The following is a 26,995-nucleotide window of genomic DNA, read 5'->3' as shown; positions in this document are numbered from 1 at the left end:
CCTGGTTTCATCATATAATCATTGTACTCGTGCTGTGATGTCATCAGTGGCTGACGAGGGTGAACCTCGCTTCTCATAATGAAAGGTGGTATAATGCCCATCATACCTAGTCTTGCCTTACCTGGTAAGTTGATTTTCGTGCATCTCTTAGAGGCAGAGTGTACCTGTAATTCCTAACATTTGAATGTACTATTTTAAATTTTTGTCCATGTTCCTCTCAGCATGTAGGGATCTACTTTTGGAGTCAGTGAATATCAAATTTGGAATAACAGTAAGATTTTCTTCATTAATTTCAACCAAACATTAACAGAACAAAAACAGTCCTTTAATATCCCTAAATACAGTCAAGTACTTAACGAATTTAGATGGACAACGTGCTCAATGTAATTTTATTACTGTTTTCCTATCTTACGAACCATAAATTTTTATAAATGAATGATGATGTAATGAGATTTGAAAACCAATACCCTGCATTCACTGTAGTAGGGGAGGAAAAAATTCATACCGTACTTAGTGATTTTTTCTCTCCATATAGATGTACCTCAACACGAGCCTGGTCCTCGGGCAAGACCTTCAGCTGCTACGAGTTCTGCTGCTGCTCCCACTGCCTCCACTCCTGCTGCTACTGCTTCTACCACTGTCACTACCACTTGTAGTATTGCTGTTTCTACTACTACTACTGCCAATAGGGATACTATTGAACTCTTACCAAAATGCTTAATTCCTTTTCATTTCTTACAGGCATCGATATAGGTGTTAGTTTCCATAGATAACCTGTAATATTTGTCCCGAATGAGTAAATTTATAATACCAATATAATTGATCCATTATTGGACATTTACCAACTGGCTATTAACCAACTGATCAGCCCAATTAGCACACTGGGGCAAAACGCTGGCAATCATGAATGAGTTAGTGAAAAATTTATGTCTAATAACGGACCAATTATATTGGTATTATAAATTTACTTGGGAGCCTCAGTGGCTCAGACGGCAGCGCGTCGGCCTCTCACCGCTGGATACCGTGGTTCAAATCCCGGTCACTCCATGTGAGATTTGTGCTGGACAAAGCGGAGGCGGGACAGGTTTTTCTCTGGGTACTCCGGTTTTCCCTGTCATCTTTCATTCCAGCAACACTCTCCATTCTCATTTCATGGCATCTATCACTCATTAATAAATCACTTTGGGAGTGGCGACCCCATCGTACCAATAGCCTTTATATGATTCATTCATCACATCCCTGACCTGGTCAAAGACTGTAGGTTGTAGGTTTTCATTTTCATTTTCATTATAAATTTACTAATTCGGGACAAAATATTACAGGTTCCCTATGGGAACCAACACCTATATCATCTAATGGCCAGCCAGGCAACAATTTTTGAAAATGAGAGGAAGTCTCTCATAGTGCATTGGCACTGCCGGTGGCTTAGAGTAGCCTACACAGTGGCCTCCACGGTATGCATTAGCCATGTGTCTTGGTAGGTGTGCTATTTACCAACTGATGAGCCCAATTAGCACACTGGGCGAAACGCTGGCAACCATGAATGAGTTAGCTGGAAAATTTATAATGTCCAATAACGGACCAATTTTATTGGTATTACAGGCATTGGCAAAGCTTTCTTCAAAGAGTTAGAAACTCGAGTCAGAACTGTGAGTAGGCTAGTGATCAAAAAGTTTGGTCCCTCATGTTTAATGAAGCTTCTTTGTCTGCTGGACTTCATTACAATGTGACTTTGGATTAAATTGATTGGTACAAAGACTACTGACACCTAGGACGTACCAACAGATCATGCCTTGGTGTTCTTGGTTAGAGGTCTCCTCAGAAAATGGAAGCATCCTGTTGCCTACTTTTTCTGCAGAGGCATTGTACCCACTGAGAAACTCGAAAGTTTTGATTAAAGGATGTCATTCGTGCTTTGCAGAAAATTGACTTGGAAATTGTGGCAACTGTGTGCTACCAGGGTCACAGAAACAGCAGGGCAATACGAGAGCTGTGCAGTGAGACTCACTCTGGCCATCCTGGGAAGGAGATTGTTACAATCTTTGATCCACCCCATCTTCTGAAGATGACTAGAAATAACCTGTTTCGCCATGGAGTGTTTTATGAACCTGGGAAGTAAGCAGAATGGAAACATCTAGTCAGATTGTTTGAATATGACTCACAGAGGACGTTCTGTTTTTGTCACAGGCTCACAAAACACCACATTCACTCCACAGGTTATAGGGCCATGCGAGTGAAACTGGCAGCCCAAGTATTCTGTCGTGCAGTGGCAGCTACTATTGAATCATTGTTCGATGTCCATGCCAGAGATAGTGGAGAGAATTCTGAACATCACCATACCTGCCAACTTTTGAAAAGGGCTATCAGTAAAACTCACGTGCAGCAAAAAATCTAATGATTTTCGACACACCCCTACATCGATATCCTCTTTTTACGATTTGTAAGAACAATCAGGATCCTAATTATTCGTCTTACAGGTTTGAGTTTGAGGCTGATGATGCCCTTAATATGGGCAAAACATGTCCCTTGTAACTTTTTATGATAAGATTTAATTCTTAATTAACTAGATCTCTTTGTATTGAATAGGTGGATATTAAAAACAAGACTTGTAACATACTTTGTATATACCCCGGCTTGACGAAAATAATAATACTTCTGGGCTACAAAATACAATAATTCATGCTTTAAACAGGATACTTCAATGAAATCATATCTACTTATATCATAGGCCAATGATTTGTATATGAACATAACAATCAAGAAGAAATCCATGTTAAACAGCAGCAGGCGTAGTGAATATTAGTTCGGAACATACATAACAGGACTTCCTTGATAAGTTAAGCAGATATGTGATAATTGAAAAAGGCTTTACATAATAAAACTTGTTTAACATAACACAGGCAAGAAATAATAAAGTACACACCGCAAATCACACGCTAGTTCGACTTTAAAGTCATAGTTGTGGCCAGGTTAGCTTCCTGCAAAAAATCTTGAGAAAATGTTTTGTCATAAAAGGGACATAGAATGTAACAACAGGATACAACTTGGCATTCGTATCACTGCTTCCATCTGTTGCCGAAGAAAATGGTCCATTCTGAAGGCGCTTATCATGCATTTTTTGCCATTTTATTTACAATGCATGTCGTTTTCATCCGACCACAGCGATATTTCTTTGCAACTTCTGATGTGGGAAATATCTTCTTAAATAAAGCACCAGCATGAACAGTCGCACTTAAGGGCACATTGTGTTCCATCAAAAGGGAAGTAAACAGACACTCGGCCCTAATTACATCACTATCAACGTTTCCAGACTTGGCAAAAAAGGTGTTGATTTTCTTGTTATATTCCATTGATTTAACGTAACTTACTTGTTTACCGCACTTCACATGATTACTTAAATCGTTTCTTCCACAATGTGCAATATTAATATCACACCCACATACCGTGCAAAAAGCAAATATTTCTCCCTTTCTTGATTTTAGTATGCACAGAAAATCAACAGAATACAATTCTTTAAATGTCTGGAAGTACTGTTTCTTGTTGGATTTATTCATGATAATCTACAATAGGAATATAGTGTATGAAAACGTCCGAGAATTTAAATGTCTCGATATCTACTGAAACAGATTCACAACTATTTTTTATTTTCCACCTTGTCGATACATTAGTTGCTTAAGGCAACTTATTGGTTAAAAGTGGTACATGTTTCGTATATTATTAACATCTTCAGCCACATAACACTGTTAAGATGAAAAATAATAGAATAAGGTCCTTAAGAATAGAATAAGAAGATTAAATGACAACATTAAAACGAAATGCTCATGAAAAATATATAAATTCTTTTACAACTGAAAGTGGTTGTCAAGGAAACACTTGTACAATAGTCTATAGAAAATATGTCCTGATGAATATTCTTTCTTAAAAAGTTTGTTTAAAAAAAAATTATAAATGATATTTTATACATTTTTTTTAGTACTTGTCGAAATGAAGAAATCTAGGTTTCATAATGTGGCTCTTATTACTATTGGAGATGATACTATCACTAATTCCCAGTTGTCAATTCTTTTTAAACCTGCTTTCCTCTGTATCGACAAGGTGGAAAATAAAAAAAATAGTTGTGAATCTGTTAAAGTGTGATACGGACCATGAAGTTGATTTTATGTAATCTACTGAAACATCGAAAGGAACCTGGATCAATGAAGGTCACATAAAATTGTAACAAACACTCAAGGTAGTCAAACACTTCATTAAAACATGTCGAAACACACAGCCTTAAACCATTAAATGAACACAACGCCAACCTTGTGAACAAAGAATATGCACATGGTAAAAAACATACACGCACATGGAACAAATTAAATTCTTCTTCTTTGTAATTTAATGGGCTTCGCTAATAGCGGTATACCCAGTCACTGGAACGAATGTAATCAGTCCAACGAATATAGGAAACTGTGAAGCACGATGTTATAATACAAAAACTCGAACACTTCATTAACATATGTCCTAACCTCAAAAGGCCAAAACATTCAAGGAACGCCAACTTCGCGAACAAAGAACAACACTCACGTAGTCAAAGATAATGGGTTAAATCACAACAAGCGAACGGAGCGGAACAGAAAATTTGCGGAGCAGAGCCTGTTAACACCTAAGATTCACATGAAAGAACTGTTATTCCGGCTTTAAATTCGATTCCAATAACGAAACAAACACAAGGCCTTTGACCAAGTAAACAGGACAAAGATGCTGAAGAAGCTGGAAGCTTTAATTGGCAGAACATGGCTGACAAGACTAGCAGTAAATATATTAAGAGAAAATTTCGTACAAATAAATGACAACCTTTGCACATCCAAGTGGATCAGCCAAACTATTGGAGTGCTTTAGGGCGACCCACTGAGTCCATTACTATTAAATGTCCTAACGCATGATGTGGCAGCCCAGATCAAGAGATGCTCTAAGAGTGTAAACGCTTACATATATGCCGATGACATGGCATTGGCCTCAGAGAATAGAGATGAATATTGCAGATTGCGATGGATCTCATCACAGAATGGGCAGATGAGAATGAAATGGTGCTAAATATAAACAAAACTGAGTAGTATTCATGAAAGGTGGTAAGTTAACAAAACAGGACTTTATACAGTGCAAAGGACAACTTTATACAGTGCAAAGGACAGAGGCTCAGGAATAGCAACGCCTACAAATACCTTGGAATCACAATTCAAGTAACTGGAACATCTTTCTCGATACACTTGAGGGAAAGAATAGCTGCACAATTGGGAACATCAACGGCATCAAGCAACTACCACGCCTGTCCCTGGAGACAGCCATGCGACTTTTCGTAATAAAGGTTATGCCTATAGCCACATATGGTCTGGAGTTAATATGGGAGTTCCTCTCGAAGAAAAACTGCAAGAATTGGAAAGTCTGAACGCGAGGTTTCTCAAGCGAGTTCTAACCGCCTCGAAATACACCCCACCTTGACTAGTCTATGTATTGGGGAAGGAAACGTTTTTAGTGGAGGATGTAAGACTTCACCTACTGCTACTATCCACAACAAGTTATTGGGAACTCTTACAAGAACTGGAAGAAAAAAGAACAGATATTGGGATGGATTTCTACGGGACAGACGCCATGATCAACCGTGAATGGACACGCACAGGATATGACTTACGGCATACAGTTATGAGGTTTGCCATACATGGGTTTCATCATAAAGTATGCCAGACCTTGAATTACCATGAACCAGGCCCGGATTGCATGTGCAGACTCTGTGACCAACACTGTGAGAAATATCATGCCTTGGTGACAATAAGTGGAAAGATATTTTTTAAAATTTCTTATATGGCCATTGGCTGCAATAAAATTCTTATTAAAATACCTATCATATCAAAGAATGAGTTATCGACTATGTGGACTTGCCTTCGACCCACGCAAACAATCGATTGAACGGAAGTGGGTCCACTATAACTGCAATATTCTAAATTACATTAATTAGGGACTACTTTCAACTGGAGCTGGCCATCTTCAACCTTAATGTAAAACATCTAATAACTAAACAAATGTACATGCACACAATTGACATAAAACAAATGAAACAAATATATACAAATTGACATTAAAAACTGGGATGTAATTATGAGTAAATTTGGAAATAACTAGGTTATAACATCTTGTTGAATAGTTGTGGTAGGTTAGAGAATATGAAAAGGGAAATGGTTAGACTGAAGTTCCTTGCAGGCGACTACAGAATTATCAACACAAACATCAAACAGAGGAAATGCAGGAGTTGGTTTAACAATTAATAAGAAAATAGGGCAGCACATAAGCTACTATTACCAGCATAGTGAAAGGATTATTGTTGTCAAGATATACACCAAACCAATGCTCATCACAATAGTGCAGGTCTATATGCCTATTTCAGTGGATGATGAAGAAATAGAATATATGCAGAGATAGAAGATCTAATACAATATGTAGGCTAAAAGGTGACAAGAATCTAATTGCAATGGGAGCCTGGAATGCAGTGATAGGCCAAGGAAGAGAAGGTAATGCAGTAGGAGAATTCAGACTGGGGCAGAAGAAGTTGGCTCATTGAATTCTGCACTGACCATAATTTAGTCCTAGCTAATATAGGTTCATACACCATAATCGACGGTTGTATATGTGAGCGAGATCTGAAGACACTAGAAGGTATCAAATAGATTTCATTATGATTAGGCAGAGATTCAGAAACCAGGTGTTGGATTGCATGATGTTCCCAGGAGCAGACGTGGATTCTGACCACAACCTGTTGGTCATGAAATGCCATCTGAGGTTGAAAAAATTGAAGAAAGGATGCAATAAGGTTGAAGGAAAACAGTGTGAGGGATTGTTTCGAGGAACATGTTGCATAAGGACTAAATGAAAAGGCTGAAGGAAATACAACGGAGGAAGGATGATGTCTATTGCTATCGGCTTTACGTCGCATCGACACAGTAAGTCTTATGGCGACGATGGGGCAGGAAAGAGCTAGATCTGCACTATTGTGATGGGCATTGGTTTGGTGTATATCTTGACAACAATAATCCTTTCACTATGCTGGTAATAGTAGCTTATGTGCTGCCCTATTTTCTTATTAATTGTTAAACCAACTCCTCCATTTCCTCTGTTTGATGTTTGTGTTGATAATTCTGTAGTCACCTGGGGTTCGAACCCACTATCTCCCGAATACTGGATACTGACCGCACTTAAGCGACTGCAGCTATCGAGCTCGGTAAGAATGATGTCAGTAGGGCTGCTGAAGAAGGTTAGGAAGAAAGCAAAGATCAACTAAGGAGATACCAGACCTGATTGAGTACAAAAGTAAACAAATGAAAAGAAAAAAATTTGGAGGGCAGAAAAGAATACAGGTGATTAAAGAATGAAGTAGATAGAAAATGCAGGACAGCTTAGGAAGAACGGCTGAAAGGGGGGGGTGGTGGTGGTGGTGGTGGTGGTGGTGGTGGTGGCGGCGGCGGCGGCGGCGGCAGTGGTGGTGGTGGTTGTTTTGATAGAAAGTACAACTAGGTAACCATCCTGTGTGTAAAAGGTAGATGTTGCATACAGAAAATCAAGGAAAACTTTGGAGAAAGGTATACGAATATTAAGAGTTCAGATGGAAAACCACTTTTAGGGAAAGAAGACAAGGCAGAAAAATATCTAACAGTTGTATCAACGTAAACGATATGGTTCTGCAATAAGAAGAGGCTATTAACGCTGATAAGGTCAGAATTCGTCAGAGCTGTGAGAGACCTATGAAGTAACAAGGCAGCTCAAATTTATGACATTCCCTCTGAATTACCTACTGCCTTAGGAGAAACCAGCATGGTGAAGTTATTCCATTTAGTGCGCAAGATGTATGATACACAAGAAGTGCCATCCAATTTTCGGCAGATTGTCGTTATACTTATTTCCAAGAAATCAGGTGCTGCCAAGTATGAAAACTATCACACTATTAGTTTAGTACCTCATGCCTGCAGAATTTCAACCCAAACTTTTTTACAGAAGAATGGAAAGACAAGCAGAAACTGACTCTGGAGAAGATCAATTTGACTTTGGAAGAAGTATAGGAACATGTGAAGCAATCCTGACTTTACGCCTGATCTTAGAGGACTGAATTAAAAAGAACAAGCTCACGTACATGCCATTGGTAGATCTAAAAAAGCCATTTGATAATGTTGATTGGATCAAGCGATTTGAGATTCTGAAGGTTTTCGGGATCAGATGCCGAGAATGAAGAATTATTAATAATCTGTATAAAAATCAGTCTGCAGTGATAAGAATCGAAGGCTTGAAAAAGCAGCAGCAATCCAGAAAGGAGTGAGGCAAGGCTGCAGTTTCACCCCTTCCTTTTCAAGCTTCACATAGAACAGGCAGTAAAAGAAATCAAAGAGGAATTTGGAAAGGGAATCACAATCCATGAGAGGAAATCAAAACCTTGAGATTTGCTGATGATATTATTTTATCTGAAACTGCAGGAGATCTGGAGAAATTGCTGAACGGTATGGACAGTCTTCGAGGTGGAGTACAAGATGAAAATAAATATGTCCAAAACAAATGTAACAGTGTGCAGTCGAAGTCAGGTGTTGCAGAAAATATTAGATTAGGAAATGAAGTCTTAAAAAAAGTGGATGAATATTGTTACTTGTGTAGTAAACTAACAGTTGTAGAAGTAAAGAGGACATAAAATGCAGACTAGCACAAGCAAGGAAGGCATTTCTTAAGAAATTTGCTCACTTATAACATTGATATAGAATGAGAAATATGTTCTTGGAGACTTTTGTATGAAGCTAGGCACTGTATGCAAGTCAAACATGGGCGATAACGTAACTCAGAAAGAAAGAGAATAGAAGGTTTTGAAATGTGGTGTTACAGAAGGATGCTCTAGGTGAGGTAGATAGATCGAATAATGAATGAAGAGATACTAAATCGAACTGGTGTGAGGAGATCGATTTGGCTTAATTTGATGAGAAGATGAGGTAGAATGATAGGGCACATCTCAAGGCAACCAGAACTTGTTCAGTTGGTTTTTGATGGAAGTGTGGGTGGTATGAACAATAGGATTAGACCAAGGTATGAATATGACAAGCTGGTTAGAGCAGATGTAGGATGTAGTAGTTACGTACAAATGAAAAGATTGTAACACAAGATGGAGAGGGAGAGCTCATCAAATCAATCTATGAATTGATGGCTCAAACAACATTGTTATTATTAAAGGAATACGAAAAATTTTCACCAAGGTACTGTACTGTTTTATTATTACTATAATTGTAATTATATTATTATTTCATTACCTGCTATTTCAGTACATTATTTTATTATGACAATTCCTAGTGATATGAGTAATTTCTCCGTGATGTCATATTATTTTGTTCCAACGGTTCCTATTCTATTATTTTCATCTCCTGTAACTAAACGTATTTAATGGTGATGTGTTGTGATTTCTTTTGTAATTATTGGAAATGTGTTTATTTTCCTTCTTGGTGCCATACGTAATTTTGCAGCCTATCTCTCGTATTTTTAATGCCCTTTGAAAAGACATTATGCAACTCTGAGTGCTTTCCTAATTAAGGAAAGTTGTGTCAGTCTTTAATTCTGCAGTCTGGTATTTGCTTCATCACCACGTCCACCTGTTTTGGCCGCTAAAAATATAGCAGACGTGGCGGACAAGTGAATTCAAATATGGCAGTGTAACAGTTACTCTATAGTCTTCTTTCTAGCTTGTTGATTTGTAGGATAGAAATGTTATGTAAATAAAACCAGAATAAGCAGTGCAGTGTAGATCTAGTTGGCCGTGGTTTATGCCATGAAGGATGACTCCCATATTAAGCTGCTGTAATCATAGCTTTGCAATTTTTCATAGTATGAAGTTTGACTTAATTGTACAGAGCATCTACAAATAAGCAAGACTTTTTCAAGTCTAGCTTAAACAGTAGTACTTGACCAATGACTACGAATACCAGAAAAGTTAAAGTCAACTTTACAAATAAGTATAACTTTGTTAAGTAGTTCTTATTAGGTAAATAAGTCACTGATTTATACCGGCTGATTTTATAAATACCGGCTTAAGTATTTATTTTCCATGATCTGCTATTGAAACTTTCATAGTGAACCAATATACTATTTTCACTCCACTTTTACTTCTGATCACACTATTATTAAAGAAAACATGTTGTCCTTACCTAATGGATATAGGTCTTGCTTGTAGTCACGACGAGCATCCTGGGCAGCCTGCAAACGCTGCAGACTCTCATGGTGAGCACCTTCACTCTTCTTAGATGTAGTTTTACTCCTCCGTCGCGTAGGAGGAAGCATCACCACCACAGAATGTGACGAATTATTTAAGTGTGACTTAAAAGTAACAGGGGAACTAGGTGGTTCCTTTTTAACAGGCATATCAGCATTCAGTCCCAACAACTGTTCTTCAAGAAGACTTCGTTCACGTTTCCTAGCACTTATCAGTTCAGGGCTGGGACTAGATGAATGAACTTTCTTGTGTTTGCCTATTACCTTACTTTGCGCAATTTTAGCTTGTAACCTATTCATTGTCTTGGAACTTTCATCATCTGATACTTTACTGTCAAGTACCACATTATCTGCAGCCAAAGCAGGATAGAGTCTAGCCATATTTATTCCATATATATGAGAAGTTGCATCACCAGTTTCCTGTGCCACAACCTTAGAAGTTCTGGGGGCTACTTGACAATGTCTTGAAGTTAATGCTGTTGCCTTTTTTGGTGGAAAGCAATTGTTATTGTTTGACTTTTGATGCAACCGTAGCACCTGAGGCTCTGGTTCACTGAAGGCATAAGGATCTTCAGTTTCAGCATCATCTTTCAAGGTTCCTCCAGATTTCAGCAATGCCTTTAATCTGTCTGAAAACTTCAATCTTCCATCAACTATTGGTGACGCAGGACATGGTATATCATCCTTGCTTGGAACCATTTTGCCTTTCCTACTCCTGCACTCTTTCTTTGGTGCCATGCCATCTGCCACCCCAACGTGACCATTACAATACCTGCCTAGACATTTCCATGTTCAACTATATACAAACTACAAAAAGAAACTAAACATCTTCTCCAAATCACAGGTAATGAACAAGTGAACATACTTTGTACAACACTTAGCTCAGGATTCCTTGAAATGAATGAACACATTATGCTTTAACAGCTGTTCCTTACGATTCTCAATATGCATAAATTCATTCAGTACTATCACTCATATCTAGATCTAATTTCCAATTTTGAATAATATTATTAACGCAATTTACACTTGGTGTGACTATTGCTCTTCTCACGTATTGTATTGTGGATCTCAGATGCAGGAGTAAATACAGCCGACTTATTTCAAACTCCATTTCCTGAAACAAATAATGAACAGATTAACTCAACTAAATATACATATCACTATAATCCTCTTGGGAGGGTGATGGTTTTGCAGAGGAGGAAATGCCTCTGAAACCCATCGAGTATACATATTAACCAAGATGTCAATTTAGAACACACATCTTCAGTCTACAGGATTATATATTTCACTCATATTATTAGTCAAAAAGAAAATGCTGACAAGTAAAGAATAATGAGTAATTAATGAAATAGTACAACAATCTTAAATGAAAATATCAAAAAGCAATAAGGAAGTTTTCAATGTTTTCAATATTGCTTGGTAGGTAAGAGGAGCACTGGTTAACAGAGATTAGGTTAGAAGTACCATTTCGACAGTCCCAGGTAATAACATTGTTTCTCAAAACTCAATGTTTAGAGATATGGCACTTTCAATGTTTGCGCATTCCTCGCAATGCAATTCAGGGAAACTACTTGGTGGTGTTTTTACTATTTAGTGTTGATGCTGAACAGTAAGACAACATTATATAACATTTTTTATTTATTCTAAGAACTGATTACAGAATTACATGAGATACAATAATCAGATTCTAAATTATTAAAAATATGAACATTGTATGCTGAGTTACAATGGTAATACTTGTAAAGTGTACACAAATTTGATGATTATTTAAGTATGTTTCAACATAGGTAGCATTATTTATTTATTCTTTAAATTATTTAATACTCAATACGTCATTACTGACACTTTATTTTTTAAAGCCTAATACAAAAGAGATAAATAGATTTAAATGGAAAACTCTATGAAATTACAAATTACACATAAGGATAATTATGTCTGCCTCTGTGGTGCAGTGGTTAGTGTGATTATCTGCCACCCATGGAGGCCCTGTTCCGATTCCTGGCTCTACCACAAAATTTGAAAAGTAGTACGAGGGCTGGAATGGAGTCCACTCAGCCTCGGGAGGTCATATGAGTAGAGGGAAGTGTTCGATTCCCATCTCAGCCATCCTCGAAGTGGTTTTCTGTGGTTTCCCCACTTCTCCAAGCAAATGCTGGGCTGGTACCTAAGTTAAGGCAACGGCTGCTTCCTTCCCTCTTCCTTGTCCATCCCTTCTGATCTTCCCATCCCCCGAACAAGGCCAGAGTTCAGCATAGCAGGTGAGGCCACCTGGGTGAGGTACTGGTCCTCCTTCCCAGTTTTATCCCCCAATCCAAAGTCTCACGCTCTAGGACACTGTCCTTGAGACAGCAGAGGTGGAATCTCTTGCTAAATCCGAGGGGAAAACCAACCCTCGAGGGGAAACGAATTAAGAGAAAGGCATAACAGTCTATAATGAAAATGTATGTATGTATGTATGATTATTACTATTGAATACAAATCGCTCATGATGTTATACAAATAATAAGCCATGGATATTTAGGTTGGATCACGATCATTTGTTGCTTTTTTCCAGGTTGCTTTACGCCGCACTGACAGACATAGGTCTTAGGGTGATGATGGAACAGGAAAGGGCTAGGAGTGGGAAAGGAGCAGCCATGGCCTTAATTAAGGTACAGCCGCAGCATTAGCCCGGTGTGAAAATGGGAAACAACAGAAAACCACTTTCAGGGCTACCAACAGTGGGTTCGAACCCACCATCTCCCAAATACGTGATACTGGCCGGTACGATCACTTGTAAGGATGGCTTCAACAAGCCAACGCGAGTCAAGCGGTTCGCGACGTATAGTGAGTGTTAGTGACAAGAAATTACGATATATTTTGGTGAAGATGTATTAAACAATGACAACGATATTGATTTCGGCTTTGGTGAGGCTAAAAGAGACATTTCATCTCCATGATTCCATCCACAGACAAGAAAAAATATGCTAGCTGGCTATTTGTATTGTGTCAGAAAATAGGTATTAGGAAAAATGTAAGAACAATGTGCACTGCCTGTGGAAATGTGCCCTTGTGCATCAACTCTTGTTTCGAGGCATCATACTAAACTCAACATGTAAAGGTAAGATACAAACACATTTTATTAGTATGTGAAGAAAATTATTTTTCCAAAACATTCAGTAAAATACAATGCACGTTCGATCAAGATAATTTGAGATAAATCTACCTCCATAACGCGCAGCGAAATTTCCTGCTGGACGACAATTTATCGTCCATATCGGAGAACACATTAATCATATTGAGTAAAGACTGCAAATAAAACGTACTCAAGCAATGACTCGGTAAGTAATTCAGTCAAATATTATTTCCTACAACTAAATGTTAAAGAGACTGAAAATATTGTTAGTAACAATGAAAATTATAGTTTCTTATTATTTTTATTATACCAAAAACACAAGCCTAAACTAATTATTTCTTTGTGTTTGATGATATTGAGTGCCATTTGCACCATTTTCCTTGTGTTGGAACTAAAATCCCTCATCATTTCACTTAGATTACAGTTAGAAATAATGTGACGAGGAAGATGCAATACAGGCTCTTTTAGTACCAATTTGCAAACTACCACCTGTAAAATGGCACCAAAACAAGAGAAGCATGATTCTTATGTTTTAGCAGTGTAGGAAATACAATAAAAATACCTACCAAATGTATTTGAAAACTCAACAATGTTACACAACAATCAAATGCTTCTAGCTGTATAACTGTCACTCAAGATATAATGTTAATACCTGTAACAGAGGATCTAGTTACTGTTACAAAATTAATATTCTTTTTTCAATTGCAAACATACAATATTTTATGGTTCAAATGATAGATAATTTCAATGTTAGTTCAGTGGTTTACTTAACTCAAAACCCAAAAAAGGTGAGTTATGATGATACTACTAGGGACCAATGATTTTTGCTGTTTCTTGTTCACTTGTTATGTACTGTTATACATTTATCTCCGAATTCAGCATCTGACTACAATGGGTTGTGAGCCAGAGTTTTCTGTCACAACTCCACCAGAGTTTAACTCCGACTGTGGAAAATGAAAGGCCTGAGATTCAAAATTAATCATGAGATGACCTATTAGAAGTAATTAGACTGAGCAATTTGGTCGTGAGGTTAATGGTGCGTGGCTGTGAGCTTGCATTTGGGACATAGTGGGTTCAAACCACCCCACTGTCAACAGCCCTGAAGATGGTTTTCTGTGGTTTCCCATTTTCACACCAGGTAAATTCAAGCTACAGCCACTACCTTCACACTCCTAGACCTTCCCTATCCCATCGTCACCATACGACCTATCCGTGTGTAGCAACTTGTAAAAATAGGAGTAATTAGAAGTAAAAAGACCATCGAAGAAAGATACTTAGGCCACATTATGCGTAATGAGAAATACCACCTCCAACAACTTATACTTCAAGGAAATGTAAAAGGAAGAAGAGGTCCTGGGCAATGATGCATTTCCTTTTTGGGAAACCTGCACCAATGATCCAATTCTTTACCAATTATTTTATTTAGAGTAGCTGTTAATAGGAGGGTGTGGGCCATATTGACCACCAACGTCCACTGAGAATATGGTACTTCCAGAAGGAGACGACGCAGTAAAGAACTAAAGCCTAGTAAATCAAGTGTTCTCAATTATATACTAGCATTCAACAGAGCCAATAAGGAACCCCTCTCTTATGTGTGGTGGATCAACACCTTCAAAATTTTACCATATTCAAGCTTACTTCAAATTTGGTTCAATCCTCATCCCCAGCTCCTATCTCCTCCTGGGTTATTGCGCGTAAGTGCGGGATCTCTGTTGAGACAAGTCTCAATAAACTCCAAGGCTCCAGACTATGCTGAGGAAAGAAGAGAGAACAAACATCTACTAAAACGGAAAAGAGCAGACCATATATAGAGAGAGGAGCAAAGAAGCAGGCAAACGATGCAAGGACTGACCCGTTCATGGCTCTAAGGAAGAAGAATCCACCTACTGTAGGCAAAGTAACAATGAAGGCATGGAAAAACCACTTCAGAGAAATTCTAAACCAGCAACAGAAAGCTCAGGCATATGACTTAATATCATAACAGGCACACACATACGTTCCAGTAATGAAGGAGGAATTTTCTTTTTTTTTAATTGGCTTTATGTCACACTGACACATATATGTCTTATGGCGACACTGGATAGGAAAGGGCTAGGAGTAGAAAACCATCTTCAGGGCTGCCAACAGTGGGGTTCAAACCCACTGCCTATCGAAGGAAAGAGTAGATATTATGCAAGATTTATAGATGGATCTCATGAACAAATGCACTGAATTAGGAGAGAGACTGAAAGCTGGAGAACAGCAACAATGAAGGTTCCCTGTACAGGAAAAGGTAATACTACAAGCCTGGACTCATATAGAGGTGTGATATTTGAAAGCGTTGTGTTCAAGATGTTCATAAAAATTCTAAATGAAAGACTATTGGAAATTGTTGACAAGCAAATCCCAGAATTCCAATATGAATTCAGGAAAGGCAGAAGTACGTTGTAAGTAATTACCTACCTTACAGCAAATACAGGACTCCCTTAGACATCCTGGAGGGAAGTATTCTGTAGTATTTGTAGAATACAAGAAGGTGTTTGACCTTGTAAATAGATGGAAATTCATCAAGAATTTAAAGGAATGACTGGAGCAGACCACCCAATTGCAAAGATCTCTTAAAGCATAACTATATATGTATAAATAACAGCATGGAAATATCGAAACCAATTACTCAAATGAATGGCATATTACAGGGGGACCCTAACAGTCCTACACTACTGAACATATATTCAGCAGATGTCATGAACATAATTAGTGAGAAATTGAAGACACAATAATCCTCTACGCTGATGACACTGCGATCGTGTTGCACATCAGGACAGGAGTTCAAGAAGCAATTAATGAGCTGGAGAATTGGGCCAGGGAAAATGATGTCACTATAAATCAAGGAAAAAAGCTGTGCATGTGACTTTTAGGAAGTGGGGGGAAAACAGCTACAAATGACAAAATAGTGCTATTAGGAACACCAATAGAGAGAATAAACAAATTTAAATACCTAGGGCTTACACTGCAGACAACAGCATCATCATCATTTAATCTTCACAAGAAGAACGGCGGCAGCAATCAGGGCAATGTACTACATTAAGAACATTGGAAATCTGTCTATCAGCACTGCGATAACAATATTCAGAAGTGCAATAGCCCTGATCATTACCTATGTATACAGATCATTTGGGAAAAGTAAAAATAGGTGAACTAACCCAAATCGAAAAAGTGAAAGCAATATACATGAAAAGAACAATGGAAGTACGGAAGCACCATCACGACTTATATACGAGATGATGGGATAAACCTACTTCACAGGGGACGTCAGGTTCCAGTATCACCTATCATCAACATGACCAATATCAAGAGCTACTGAGGAAATGAAATATTAACACAGAAGAAAAACAGCTGGAATTCTACAGCTCGCCAGCTATAGTGGAGAAGTCCTGGACCACAGAATACTAGGAATAAAGACAGGTAATAACCACATTTTTCCACCATATATCATAAGTATATATATTTACAGCTGCTTCATGTGACATCATTTTAATATCAAGTGATAACCTCAAGACATCAATTGTTCTATCTTTGGAGTGTATTTCTCTTCTATTTTAACATGTGTCTTATGACAAAGATAGTGTTTCATTTCCACACTGTGTTCACCCACACATACAGTGTTATTTAACAATGGTGGACTATAACAATTTTTAAATACTAATTTTAATGGAACAGTGTCCTTTTTATAAGCACAATGTTTAACATTGGAATTTATATAGCAAAGTCAATATAACTAAAGATATCCCAAATAGGGACAAAACAAGTTCTACAAAAAATTCTTAATATGATTGTGTATTTTCAGTGATTGATAATTATATACATATTATATACATACATACATACATACATACATACAGATTATACATCTCTGAAAGAGCGATCATTCTATGGTTGACAGTCGACATTGCTGGCCTTCCTGTCCAGTCTGCCTTGTTCAAATTGTTGCACCTTTTCACAACAGCTGGATGTGACAGTGTATTTGGTCCATACACCACCACAATTTCATGATGAATCTCAGAGTAACTGCAACGTTTTTCTGATAAAAAGCATACCGTTCCACGTACTTCAACTTTGGAATACACCTCCAGTTGACGAGCCATTTTGATTGTGTGGTACGATGTACATCTCACCAGTAATACTGCTAAAGGCAGTCACGTACTCTATTCAGATATGTGCCATACTTGTTACGCAATACCTTCCAGTTCGAGCGACGTATTTTGAATGCCTCACGTATTTCCGTATAAAATAATAAATGGTATAATAGATGGAATGCTTGAATCAGATCAAACAGGCCTATCAAAAACATAACACCAGGCACTTTTATAAAACATTCAAGAACACCTTGAAAAGATATGACCCACAAGCCTCAACTTCAAAAACCACAAACAGGAAGTAGTATACAATGATGTGGAGAACAGTCAGATTCTAGCAGACTAATTCATAAAACCCCTCCATTGTGAACAAACAGCCCAGAAATTTGAGTACAATCACAAGGAACCAAATTTAGACTCCAAACCTCCAACTGTAGAAGCAGTCACGAGCATCATCAAAATCTTGAAGAACAACAAAGCACCTAGACAAAATGGGACTATTGCAGAACTTTGGATATATGCCGACAACAGAGTGATCGCTGAACTGATAAGAATCCTGAACAAAATTTGGGAAAAGGAGAAGCTGTCCGATGGATGGACATCAGTGTTGATACACCCATTTAATAAGAAAGAAGACAAGGCAGACATCAACAGTTACAGAGGACCATCGCTACTACCAGAGACGTACAAGATTTTTTTCTACATAGAGCAGAAAAAACTATTGGAACCACAAACTTGTATCAAGAAGGATTTAGAAAGGGCAGGTCATATGTTGAACAGATCTTCAATCTGAAGTTCATCACTGCATACCAAAAACAGAGGAACAAATATCTGTGCTCACTTTTGTGGATTTCAAGCAGGCCTACGATTCAGTAGATAGAGAAACACTGATCCATAACCTAGAAGAAATGGGTCTAGATAGGAAGACAAGAGAGCTCATTAAACAGAAGTGACTGATAAAAATTCAGGGTCAAATTCAGGAGAATATGATCAGAATTCTTAGGTCAGACAGGAAGATGGACTTCCCCTCCTTCTATTCAACTGTGATCTTGACAAAGTGATTAGAAAGTGACACCAAAAATGCTAGTCACGTGGAGCCCCCATGAGGCGCTATGAGGACCAACTTAAGCACACTATGATGATGACAGATCTCAATCCACAAACATGGGACACGCTTGCTCAAGACTGTTCAGTTTGGCACCAGACCATCAATGCTGCTGTCAATATGTTTGAAGGAGAATGATGCAGATGTGAAGAGGCCAGGAAAGAAGCACGAGAACTCCGTGTAGCACAACCACGCCATCCTCTAACAATTCTGTGCAATCTGTGTGGACACTTATTCCACGCTAGAATTGGTCTGTTAAACCACCAAAAGTACATCCACATACAGAAGTAAATTTTTTAGAAGAAATGTATTACTCGGAAACAAGTTAAGCCAACGAATGATGATATTTTTAACCCTTAGTCCTCTTTTATTTCCACACACTCCAGCCCCTCCAGCTCCACTTAAGAATCTGCTTGCAGAAGGATAAGAGACAGCACAAACACATCGACAGCATATTCATAAAAATCAAATAAAGCAAACACAAAATTAATATAATACAAGTATAATACAATATTCAGGTGCAATGTACAGCATTTTTAAGCCTGAAATTATCTCTGACAGTCACTTATTATCTGTAATTGTGCATTGTGTGGAACTTCTCAAAGCACTCGCCAGGATGTAATCCAGGCTTTTTTTCTAAAAGTACTGTCTCACATTGGAATTCAGGCTTACTGCTCATTGCCATATTTAGCATTACGCCTAAAAGTGTTTTGAATTCAGGAAGAGTAATATCTATCCACAACTAAATAGTCTCACATATGAGGGGCGTAACCTTCTGAATGTTTACACTGGCATACCGGTTAGTCTCGCGCAGAATTTCTGACAATAACTCATCAGTCATGCGTAATTGGAAAAAGTCAAGTTCACTCTTAGATTTAGTCCCGTACCTGTGAATGGGTTTCTTTTGAAGTCTATGTCACGGTATTCCCTCCAGCCATTAGCAGAGGTACCAGCAGTGCCATGTAGCATACTTTTCTCATTATCGGGATCTTCGTCACTCAACTCACCAACACTATCTAGTTCTGCAATATCTCCCTCACCACTTAATTGAAAATCACTCCCACTATCACTGAAATCAATGTCACTTTCATCTAAAATTCTGGCTATTTCCTTCTCATGCTGCTCGAACGACGCCATGTTGCTAAACAACATCTGTTTACAAACTCACATGATCTTCAAAGAATGCCCACAAAGCCTGAGTTCATAGAGAATATAGCTCTACATAACTTAAAATTGTCGTTGAATGATGGCAATAGCTTACTGTACCTGTAATTCATGCATGCGTAACCCGATAAGAGAGTTAGGGAAGAAACTCATGTCAGGCATTGCCCGACATAGGATCTGTGCAGGATATTCTCGTTGTCGGGCATGGCCAACCGCGTGAATGCTAAGGGTTAATGTGTTTTGTTTGTGATTGAAGATGTCTCGAAAGCGGGGCGAAACATGTCTCATTAATATATTTTATTGAAGTCTTATCAATAAAGATGATTCATAGTATTGTAAAGGTGGGAACATTTGATGTAAGGATTTCACAAGTTAAAACCTACTAGATGTATAAGAAAGTAAGGAATCCCACTAAGAAAATTAATACACAAGTTACTCGACTTGTTAAGAGCTCAATACTTTCAGAACACTTGCAGAAGACATTACTAAATTCTAATAATAATGATATTTGTTTTACGTCCCACTAACTACTTTTACGGTTTTCGGAGATGCTGAGGTGCCAGAATTTTACCAGCAGGAGTTCTTTTACGTGCCAGTAAATTTACCGACACGAGGTGACGTATTTGAGCACCTTAAAAAAAAAAATACTAAATTCTGACCAGGTACCTTCAGAAATTTATGGCCTCCCAAAAATACACAAGAATGAAGTGCCACTAAGACCAATCGTGAGTGTCACTGGTTCTGTGACCCATGAGTTAGCCTGCTGTTTTTCATCACTGTTACAGCTAGATACAGGGAAGACAGAACATCATGTTAAAGATTCGAAACACTTCATGCAGAAGTTACGTGAGCTACGGGTGACATCCTGGTAAGCTTTGATGTAACGTCATTTTTAACTAATATACCAGCAAAAGAAACACTTGCTTACATCAGACAATAACTGTCTGAAGACTTGACCAATCTGGCAGCAGTTTGTTTAAAATCTACTACTTCTACTACAAAGGGGATTATTACAAGCAGACAGAAGGAGGAGCAATGGGTTCACCTCTGTCACCAGTGGCTGCAAACATTTTTATGGAACACTCCGAGTTCGCTGCATTAACTACAGCAACACTGAAACCTCAGTGCTTCTATCGTTACGAACATGACATATATTTTCGGTCCAGCCACATGGAAGAGAAATATTAAATGAATTTTTGGAGCACCTAAATTCCATTAACACGAAGATCAAGTTGATGAAAAATAGGAATTTCATTTTTGATCCGTATGAACTGAGATTACAATTATATCTCCTACGTTACTTGTTATTCAATTGTGCATTGCTTTTATCTTGTACCTTTTGAACGATCAGCTGATGATGACCCACATCTGGGGTCGAAACCGGTACCATTTGTGATCGACCTGTGATGTAACCTCGCATTACTAAGTGTTATGGTATTGAAGAGGTGGAACCATAATATATTATTAATTTAATTCAAAGATCAAGTTCACAATGGAAATAGAAAATGAAGGTAAATTGTCTCTTCTTGATGTGTTAGGCCATGCAATGTACAAGAAACCTACACATTCTGAAAAATACCTTCATAAGTCCTCACACCACCACCCCAGCCAAAATGCAGCTCTCCTTCAAACGCTATTTACTAGGGTGAATAACGTTGCAGGCGCTCATAACCGCTCGAGTGCAAGAGAACTGACAACATCCATGAAGAAAAACGCCTATACGCCAGGAGACATAGCACAAGCTAAGAAGATCAACAAGCCTAACAGGGACAGTACAAACCAGGACTACAGAAAAAAAGTATTCCTTCCTTTCGTGGAAAGTCTTCATCGTCAACCGCTACTCGTTTCCGAGAAAGCGTTTTTCTCCTGTAATTCTTCTTATAGCCTGTTGACTCTGTGGAGATGCCGCCGATGACTGATCAAGCTAATCTTCACAGGAAACATGCAATCAAACAGGTCATATCTAAAGGTGAGTGGAGGACGCAGTTGGATATGACGTAGTTTCCCCTTTCCATGGGTTTCAATTTCTTGTCTGCACGTGGAACGTATAACTGACAGAATGGGGTGCATTCTTAGGAAGTACAATATAATTCCAGTTTTCACCACAGGCTGGAAGCTCAAATCCCCATTTCGAACAGTCAAAGAAAAACCACTTCTTGAAGCACGGAGCATCTATGAAGTTCCATATGGTTATGGTTGCTCACATATTGGCATGACAAAAAGGTTTGTTAGAACCAGTGTGAATGAACAAATTAGGTCAGTCAAGAATTTCACCATTTCATCCTCCACAGAAAATGCTATAAGCCAGTCTGCCATAGCAGAATACTTCCGCAGTACAAACCATCAAATCCTCTTTGACTGGCGAAGGTCATCACACCTGTAAAAGACTCCAATGCTTAACTTGTAAGGGAAGCCATAGAGATAGAGCTGCGCCCAAATAACATCAACAGGTAAGATGGCTTCCAGTTATCAAACACATGGAGATCTGTACTCCAGGAATATATGCATAACACCACCATGACAGCATGACGCAATCAAATTGTCAACAGAGGGCAGTGAATCCGTAACTTCCTCCTAACCATCACAGTACAGCGTGACGATCCTCGAGTCCAGTTAGTAAACAGACATGGATAGTTTGGTCCCGACTTGCATGTTCCTTAAAATAATTTCTTTGCTCACTGTCGGAGGCATACCTTCATGATGAAGGCCAAAGTAATTTGGCAGAAAGCTCTGCTTTATTAAACATATATAAGTGGCTTTAATCTTGTCAGCGTATTAATTTCTTGATTTCAAATACAGGGTTATTCAACTAAGTTGTCCATCTCTAATAACTCGTGAACCGTTCAAGATTTCAACATTCTGTTTTCTCTTCATTAATGGTACCAAGGGGCTCATAATCAGATTTACAGTACTTTTTCATGGCGTCAGTATCTTCTGAGATAATTGTGCTAACTTTGTTTTTTAAAATGGAAATACACTGTTTTCTAAACATAGCTTTAAACCTACAAGCATTGTAAATTCAGCACCATGGTTATTTTGAAAATCAGACAAGTACTTTTCAAGAAAATATACTCATGTTCATAAAGACCAAAACACCTTGAAAGACTAGAGACAGGAAGTTCATATTCACAGGACATGTGCATTAGTATGTTCTAAAGAAATGATTAGCATTGGAACCATGTCGGCCCTCAGGTTCAAGTTCCACATCGATATCTCGGCGCACCACCAACAACTGGTAAAATGTGCCTGCGGCTCTAGTTGTCGCTATAAACCAAAAGTAATGGATCAGTGTGACTTGAGCATACATGCAGGATGCCACGCAGACGTATGCGAGAACCGCACCACCGAATGAGTGAGTTTGAAGGAGGGCGCATTATTGACATGAAAGAACGTGATGCATTCATCCCGGAAATTGCTGCTCGTGTGCGACGAAGTGTGTTGGCAGTGCAACGGGTGTGTACAGAATGAGTTTTTTTTGCTAACTGCTTTACGTCTCACCAACACAGATAGGTCTTATGGCGACGATGGGACAGGAAAGGCTTGGGAATGGGAAGAAAGCGGCTGTGGCCTTAATTAAGGTACAGCCCCAGCATTTGCCTGGTGTGAAAATAGGAAACCACGGAAAACTATCTTCAGGGCTGCCGACAGGTGGGGTTCGAACCCACTATCTCCCACATGCAAACTCATAGTGGCACGCTCCTAACCGCACGGCCAACTCACCCGGTTCACAGAATGGTTCACAGAAGGCCGTAGAACACAATGAGATGGGTCTGGTCGCACCACCCAGACCAGCCCCCAAGAAGATCGACATCTCATCCGAATGGCATTGCAGGATAAATCTGTTTCCTCCTCAGCTATGGCGTAACAGTAGAACAGTGTAACACATCGTACACTATCAGGAGTAACAGTCCATCGCTGTTTATTATGTCCTGGATTACCGGCGCGTTGTCCACTTCTCCGCCTACCTTTGACTAATGTGCATAAATACGCTAGACTGCAAAGGTGTATGGAATGACGTCACTGGGGACAGAAATGGCAGCAGATAGTATATTCGGATGAACCCAGGTTCTGATTGTTTGAAAATTATGGCCATATTTTGGTTCGCTGCAGACAGGGGAAGAGGCATCACATTGACTGTATTCGCACAAGACATACAGCGTCAGCTCAAGGCATTATGGTGTGGGGTGCTATTGGGTACAACCACAAATCACACAAATCACAGTTGGTGCATGTCCAGGGCACTGTGACCAATTTGACCTATGTGAATAACACCATGCATCCCATAGCCATACCTTTTCTGCATGACACCCCAGACGCCATTTTTCAGCAGGACATTGCGCGACCACATTTTTCTGCACGAACACATGCCTTCTTGTTGTCACAGGATGTCAGACTGTTGCCCTGGCCTGCCCGATCACCGGACTTGTCGCCAATTGAAAATGCGTGGGATATGGTGAAACAATCGGTGCAGCACTGTGACCCAATGCCAACCACCGAAGATCAACTGTGGAACCAGGTGAATACACCATGGATGGCTATACCCCAGGACACCATTCGCGCCTTACACGTGTCGATGCCATCACGCATGGAACAAGTTACGGTGCCCATGGAGGACCCAGTGCCTACTAGCTAACAGGACATATGCTGAACCTAGGTGACTGAAATGCTAATCGTTTCTGCAGAACATACTAATGAACACAGGAAACTGAATATGCCCTCCTATTCAATACACACATCTCCATCATTAGATGGAGTAATAATAGTCATACATGTTTCAAATCTTTTGAGCCATCTGCAGTGAAAAAAGGTTAAATTTGAGGGGGCAACTATTTAATAAATTTGAACTTCATTCGCGGTTCCACTAATGTGTCACATATATTACACCTGGCACTGGTTTTCTTCTCAAAGATAATTTCTCAAGTTTTCGCTGCCCTCTTTAACTATTTGTGATGGTGACTCAACGAAGACAGACTGTCATTTTAAATTTTAGCACAGTGAATTCGTCCTCATTTTTTAATTGTAACACACTGCGCATTTTAGACTAAGAGGTCCACAACCTTGCCATAATCACTTATTGTTTTAATTCAGTCATGTCTCATTTTTCATTCTTTTCTTCATTATGTTTTAACACTTTTTTTAGCATCAACTATGTAAAAAACTTTAACCTTTCTTTCTTTTTGTTTATTAATGTTTCTCCTTTCTCTGCCACTTATCGTACAACTTGGTGGGGATGTGTTGCGATCCATGTCACGCATATCAATTTGGCCCAGTTTCAGGAGAAGATGTCCTTTCTATGTCAATCATGTATGGGTTTTATTTTTTCACAGTGTTAGCACTAATTTACGAAGGTTTTCAGTGTTGATGGGTTAGGGAAGGACCAGGACTGGGAAGGCAGTGGTCATGACCTCAGTGAAAGTGAAAATGATGTGAAAAAGGCAACGGAGAACATTCTTCAGGATTGCTGCAAGTGAGGTTCGAACCTACCGTCTCCTGAATGCAAGCTAACAGCTAATCGGCCCACATCACGCAGCCAGCTTGTCTGGCCCTGTGTGGTTTAATATCACGTCAGGATAATAATGTAGTCTCATAGAACACATCGCATATCAGTTTTTCTTTTTTTAATCTGTTACCTATGGTGATATCAAAGGTGTTAAATCTTACATTTTATCATAGTTTATTTATGAGTACAGTAGAGAGAATATATACTGGTATCTGTCAGAAGAAGACGAAGCAACTCTGTATGCCAACAGGTAGCTCATGTTTCATATGTAGCGCAAATTGAACACGACAGTCCCCAACTGGCAAATTAAGAACGTTTGAATTTTCTTGGGAAGTACTAGTCCGATTTTCAAAATAATCATGGTACTGAATTTGTAATATTTGTAGGTTTGAGGCTATGTATATAAAATAGTGCAGTTCCATTTAAGAAAACAAAGTTAGTACCATTATCTCAGAAGATATTGATGGTATGAAAAAGTAATATAAGTCTGATTATGAGCCCCTTGGTACCATTACTGAAAGTGAAAACAGAATGTTGATATCTTTAACCATTCACGAGTTATATCTATTATTTTGCTACTGGTAACTTACCTTAAAAGGATACTTCAGGAATAGATTTTAAAATACTGCAATGTTCTATAGTACTTGAATCTCAATCTGTACAGCCATCAATCTGTACAGCCATCAATCTGTACAGCCATCAGAACCTAGAACAATTGAAAAATTACTTCAATATTAACTCAAGCTGTAAAATATGCATTATTATAACCTTGTGATTTTGTGACTATTGTGTTGTAGTTTAAATTATGGGCTCAATACTGTCATAAATGCACAATTATACAGGAACCTTATGTACTGGATTTGCTCTCTAATTCATACTTTACATCATAATTATTATCATGAACAAACTCCAGTTGCCCTGGTGTGGTGTGAATCAGTAACCTGCAACAGAGCGAGCACAACATATCGTACTTCATCCATGAATGCTCTGAGAAGGCGGGTCGTGATTATCGCGAGAGTTACCGAATGTTTCCAATGAATAATGAAGTAACGTTCATGAGCGCTTGGTGTTGGTTGAATGTCCTCTTGTAGTGGTATGTAGGTAAACTGTAGCACTAACCACTAGGCCTTTATTAATTAACCGCCACGATGAATGTTTATGATGGTACAATACTTTTGATCTCAAGTAAACGATCGGACACTGTTTCTGCTGATGGTAAGAGAATGCAACATACATACATTACATTATCATTGTAGACTGTTATGACTTTCAGCGTTCAGTCTGCAAGCTTCTGTGAATGTACTAAACGTCGTCACAATCCTCTATTTGCAACTAGTGCTGTGGCCTCATTTAGTTCTATACCTCATATCTTTAAATCATAAGAAACTGAGTCTAACCATCGTTGTCTTGATCTACCTCTACTTCTCTTACCCTCCATAATAGAGTCCATTATTCTCCTAGGTAACCCATCCTCCTCCATTGGCCGCACATGATCCCACCACCGAAACCGGTTTAGCAATTCTGAAAGGAAATTCTAAGTCCTCATGGAGGGAATTAGATATTTTTCCACCAATAGAGCATGTCAAAAATCAGATGTAAGGCTTTTTTCAGGCGTTTTGCTCTATCAACCAGCGTTTCGTCTTAGGTCTGACACTTGACTCATCAGAGAGGGATGTGTCAGACCCTACCCACTGATGCTGGGGTGTATGCAGGTGACTTATCAGAAGCCCATT

General features: G+C 38.7%; 1 protein-coding gene across 5 annotated transcripts in view; it reads right to left on the bottom strand.

Moving 5' to 3' along the window:
* The window catches only part of l(3)L1231 (lethal (3) L1231), a 307,686-nt gene extending 281,738 nt beyond the window's left edge, over positions 1 to 25,948 (bottom strand). For all 5 annotated transcript variants that reach the window (XR_011017581.1, XM_068225344.1, XM_068225345.1 and 2 more), the window contains exons 1-2: positions 25,853 to 25,948; positions 10,200 to 11,377 (exon numbers count right to left, since the gene is read on the bottom strand). Coding sequence is in view for 4 of the 5 variants with exons in the window: in XM_068225344.1 (XP_068081445.1) it covers positions 10,200 to 11,001 (802 nt within the window). In the remaining variant the exon portion in view is untranslated. The remainder of the gene's footprint in view (positions 1 to 10,199; positions 11,378 to 25,852) is intronic.
* Between the last annotated feature and the right edge of the window lie 1,047 nt (positions 25,949 to 26,995).

This window comes from Anabrus simplex, chromosome 1 (genome assembly GCF_040414725.1).
Source record: "Anabrus simplex isolate iqAnaSimp1 chromosome 1, ASM4041472v1, whole genome shotgun sequence".
Lineage (NCBI taxonomy): Eukaryota > Metazoa > Arthropoda > Insecta > Orthoptera > Tettigoniidae > Anabrus > Anabrus simplex.
This window is presented reverse-complemented; position numbering and strand designations above follow the sequence as displayed.